General features: G+C 42.3%; 1 protein-coding gene across 3 annotated transcripts in view; it reads right to left on the bottom strand.

Moving 5' to 3' along the window:
• Positions 1–4808, bottom strand: part of KDM2A (lysine (K)-specific demethylase 2A) — a 152142-nt gene that overhangs the window by 46915 nt on the left and 100419 nt on the right. For all 3 annotated transcript variants that reach the window (XM_011942388.1, XM_011942389.1, XM_011942390.1), the window contains one exon: positions 917–1095. In XM_011942388.1, coding sequence (XP_011797778.1) covers positions 917–1095 — 179 coding nt within the window. The remainder of the gene's footprint in view (positions 1–916; positions 1096–4808) is intronic.

Raw genomic sequence — 4808 nt, forward strand, 5'->3', positions numbered from 1 at the left:
GTGTTAGCCAAGATGGTCTCGATCTCCTGACCTCGTGATCCACCCGTCTCGGCCTCCCAAAGTGCTGGGATTACAGGCTTGAGCCACCGCGCCCGGCCGGGTGATCCGGCCGGGTGAATTTTAATACTCCTCTCCGTTACGTCCAAAGGTCAATGGTCCTACATTAAGTTACAGGTGATACAAATCAGAATAATCCTGCCCTATATAAAATTAAGTGATTTCATGCCCAGGCACGGTGGCTCATGCCTGTAAACCCAGCACTTTGGGAGGCCAAGGTGGGAGGATTGCTTGAGCCCAGGAGTTCAAGGTCAGCCTGGACAAAATTGTGAGACCCTGTCTCTAAAAAAAAAAATTTTTTTAAATTGTAATAAATTTAAAAATTCACCCCCCTACAAAACTTTAAGTGATTTCAGAAAATGCAGTTATTCTTATCAAAATACAGTATCAATATATCTTTATAAAAATACAAGTTATTCTTGTCAAATAGTCTTGTTTTCCTTCAGCTTAATCTTGGTATGTGCAAAAAGTTATAAATGTTTACAGTATAAAAACAACCCATTTTAATTTTTTGAGACAAGGTCTTGTTCTGTCACTCCGGCTGGAATGCAGTGGTGCAATCACCCGTCACTGCAGCCTCAACCTCCTGGGCTCAGGTGATCCTCCCACCTCACCCTGAGTAGATGGAACTACAGACATTTGCCATCACACCCAGCTTTTTTTTTTTTTCGGGGGGGTACTTTTTGTAGCGATATGGTTTCACCATGTTGCCCTGGCTGGTCTCTAACTCCTCAGCTCAAGCGATCTGCCCGCCTTGGCCTCTCAAAAGTGCTGGGATTACAAGCATCAGTTACCAACACCCAGCCGAAAACAACCCTTTTGGTGACAATGACAACATGAAAAAAATGATTACACTAACCGTGGAGGGCCTCTGCACCATGTTCTCCAGCCTGGTGTGGCTAAACTCTAGGCTGATGACATTATAGAGTTTCTCTCGCTCCTCCTCTGGGGTCTCATAGTAGCGTGTCCACTGAGCCATGGTCATTTCAATGCCTTTCTGTGTGTTCACGTCCATGACATCCACCATGCGACGACTCCCTGCCATAAAACATGCACTGATCATCTCTATGAAGCCACTAATATCCTTAAATACAGTAAGAATATTTTTAAAAAGGAGAAGGAAAAATACTATCCTTTCTTATTTTCAATAATAGACAAGGAAAAAGTTCTCACTCAACATAATCATAATCAAATCACACAGAATGGGAAAGACAATGGATAATGTTAAATAATAACAATTATTCCCTAATGCATGTTTACTATACAGTCTGTTGTTGAATCTTTTATCTAAGGTCTAATCTAATCCTAACAATTCCTTTTTTTTTTTTTTGAGACGGAATCTCGCTCTGTGGCCCAGGCTGGAGTGCAGTGGCACAATCTCAGCTCACTGCAAGCTCCACCTCCCGGGTTCACGCCATTCTCCTGCCTCAGCCTCCCGAGTAGCTGGGACTACAGGCACGCACCACCACACCTGGCTAATTTTTGTGTTTTTAGTAGAGACGGGGTTTTGCCATGTTAGACAGGCTAGTCTCAAACTCCTGACATCAAGTAATCCATCTACCTTGGCTTCCCAAAGAACTGAGACCACAGGCACCATGCCTGGCCTAATCCTGACAGTTCTAAATGCTAAATACTGAATACTAAATACTAATCTCCATTTCATACACGAGAAAGCAGATGTTAGGTAACTTATAGAACAAACCAGTAAAAGAACCTGGGCAGGCTCACTCTAGAGTCAAGCTCTTACTTACTGAGCTATACTGATTTGATGTAGGTTGACCTAATCTATCTCAAAATTTGAATAAAGGATCCATAATTTAGTGGGTAATATGCTGATTTTGAATTTATATTCTTTTGTTAAACAGGGCTATTTCCCAAACCTGTCGAGAATATCCTAGCCCATGAAGATAATTATCCTAGTTCATGAAGAACAAAGTCCCCTTTTCATTTATTCCACAAATATTTATAGAATGATAAAGACACCAGGACGGACACGAAGATCTGTCAGATTCTTGTTGACTATAACAATTACAACAAAATGCAGAAGGCCAGAAGGGTCAGCAGAAAACAGTAGTGGAGAGAAAACAATAGCTTTGGAGCCAAAGAGATCTAAGTTTGTTTGTTTATTTTTTAGAGATGGAGTCTTGCTCTGTTGCTCAGGCTCAGGTGCAGTGGTGTGCTCTCGGCTCACTGCAACTTCCCAACTCCTGGGTTCAAGCAATTATCCTGCCTCAACCTCCAGAGTAGCTGGGACTACAGGCACACGCTGCCACCCCACCTAACTTATTGTATCTTAGTAGAGATGGGGTTTCACTGTGTTGCTCAGGCTGGTCTCAAACTCCTGAGCTCAGGCAATTCGCCTGCCTTGGCCTCCTAAAGCGCTAGGATTACAGGCATGAGCCACCGCACCCAGCCTATTTATTTCTCTATTTTTATTTTGAAACAGTCTCACTGTGTCACCTAGGCTGGAGTGCAGTGGTGCGAAATCTTGGCTCACTGTAACCTCCACCTCCCAGGTTCAAGCAATGCTTGTGCCTCAGCCTCCCAAGTAGCTGGGACTACGGCTGTGTGCCACCATGCCTGCCTAATTTTTGTGTTTTTGGTAAAGTCAGGGTTTTGCCATGTTGGCCAGGCTGGTCTCAAACTCCTGACTTCAGGTGATCTGCCCACCTTGGCCTTCCAAAATGCTGGGATTACACGTGTCAGCCACGGCACCTGGCTGAGACCTAAGTTTAAATCTCAGCTCCTATACTACTTAGACAAGTTATGTAATTTCTCTAACATGAATATCTTGTGGAGAATGAATATCACCCTGTGGGCCATTGTGAAGATTTAAAGTCGATAAAGTAAAATGTTTAACACAAAGTAGGTGCTCAAGCAGCAGTAAAAACAAAAGGAAAGTATCATATTTTTATTAGACTGATCAGAAAACGTTTTAGGAAAAGAGGGGGAAGAATAAGTAGAATTCTAACAAGAGATGATTCAACAGGGACAATTCCACGCAGAGGTAAAGGCATAAGCTAAAATATTCAGAAAATGGTGGTCAAGGAAGGGAGAGAGAATAAAAAGCTGACAATATTGTATGCCTGGCTGGGCACAGTGGCGCACGTCTGTAATCCCAGCACTCTGGGAGGTCAAGGTGGGCAGACTGCTTCTGTCCAGGAGTTTGAGACCAGCCTGAGCAACACAGCAAAACACTGCCTCTACTAAAAACACAAAAAAATTAAAATACACATACAAAGAAAAAAAATAAAAATACAAATACAAAAAATTAGCTGGGATGGTAGTGCGTGCCTGTAATCCCAGCTACTCGGGAGGCTGAGGTGTGAATCACCTGAGCCCAGGAGGTAGAGGCTGTAGGAAAAAAAAAAAAAATTTATATATATATATAGTCTGCCTTGTAAGACAAACACCTGGCCTGGCTGGATATATCAGGCAGCATTAGAACCTGACTCCCTGTCTCTAAGGAATTTATAGTTTAGTTAAAGATAAGAGATAACACCCAAGAGAAGAATATGGCCAGTGTGAAATAGACAAGGCAGAATATATATATTAATAGCAAAACATAACTAATGATATAAGGCAATGGACAGAACCTACCCTTCATATTTCAAAAGAAAAAGTGAATGTCAAATCAAAACTGCCAAGAAATACCACTTCATACCCATTAGGATCGCAATAATTTTAAAAATGGAAAATAATGAGTGTTAGCAAAAACATACAGAAATTGGAACCCTCATACATCTACTGGTGGGCATATAGGATGGTGCAGCCGCTATGAAAATTGGGTGGGCAGTTCCTCAATAAACTAAACACATAATGACCATATGACTCAGCAATTCCACTCCTAGGTATATATCTAAAAGAATTAAAGTGTTCAAACAAAAGCTTGTACATAAATATTCACTGCAGCACTATTCAAAACAGCTGAAAGATGGAAATAACACAAATGTTTATCATGATACGGATAAAATGTGGCCGATCCATACTAGGAAATATTTGGCCATAAAAAGGAATGAAGTACTAATACATGCTACAACATGGATACACCAAGAAAACACACTGTATCGGCTGGGCGTGGTGGCTCACGCCTGTAATCCCAGCACTTTGGGAGGCCTAGGCGGGTGGATCATGAGGTCAGGAGATCAAGATCATCCTGGTCAACACGGTGAAACCCTCTCTCTACTAAAAATACAAAAAATTAGCTGGGCGTGGTGGTGGGCACCTGTAGTCCCAGCTACTCAGGAGACTGAGGCAGGAGAACGACATGGCATGAACCCAGGAGGCAGAGCTTGCAGTGAACTGAGATCGTGCCACTGCACTCCAACCTGGGCAACACAGCAAGACTCTTATCTCAAAAAAAAAAAAAAGAAAACACATTATCAAAGAAGCCTACACAAAAGGCTACATATTATATAGCTCCATTTATATGAAATACATATATTAGACAAATTCACCAAGACAAAGAGTAGATTTGTTGTTGCCAGGAGTTAAGTGGAGGAGAAAACAGAGAATGACTGCTCAATGGTATGGAGTTTGTTTGGGGTGATGAAATTCTAGAGCTAGATAGTGGTGATGGTTGCACACTGTGAAAAAACTTGATTACACAGGTATGCTTTAAAATGGGTTCATGACAGGCCAGGCGCGGTGACTCAAGCCTGTAATCCCAGCACTTTGGGAGGCCGAGGTGGGTGGATCACGAGGTCAGGAGATCAAGACCATCCTGGCTAACATGGTGAAACCCCATCTCT

The sequence above is a fragment of the Colobus angolensis genome, unplaced genomic scaffold (assembly GCF_000951035.1).
Source record: "Colobus angolensis palliatus isolate OR3802 unplaced genomic scaffold, Cang.pa_1.0 Scaffold21, whole genome shotgun sequence".
Taxonomy (NCBI): domain Eukaryota; kingdom Metazoa; phylum Chordata; class Mammalia; order Primates; family Cercopithecidae; genus Colobus; species Colobus angolensis.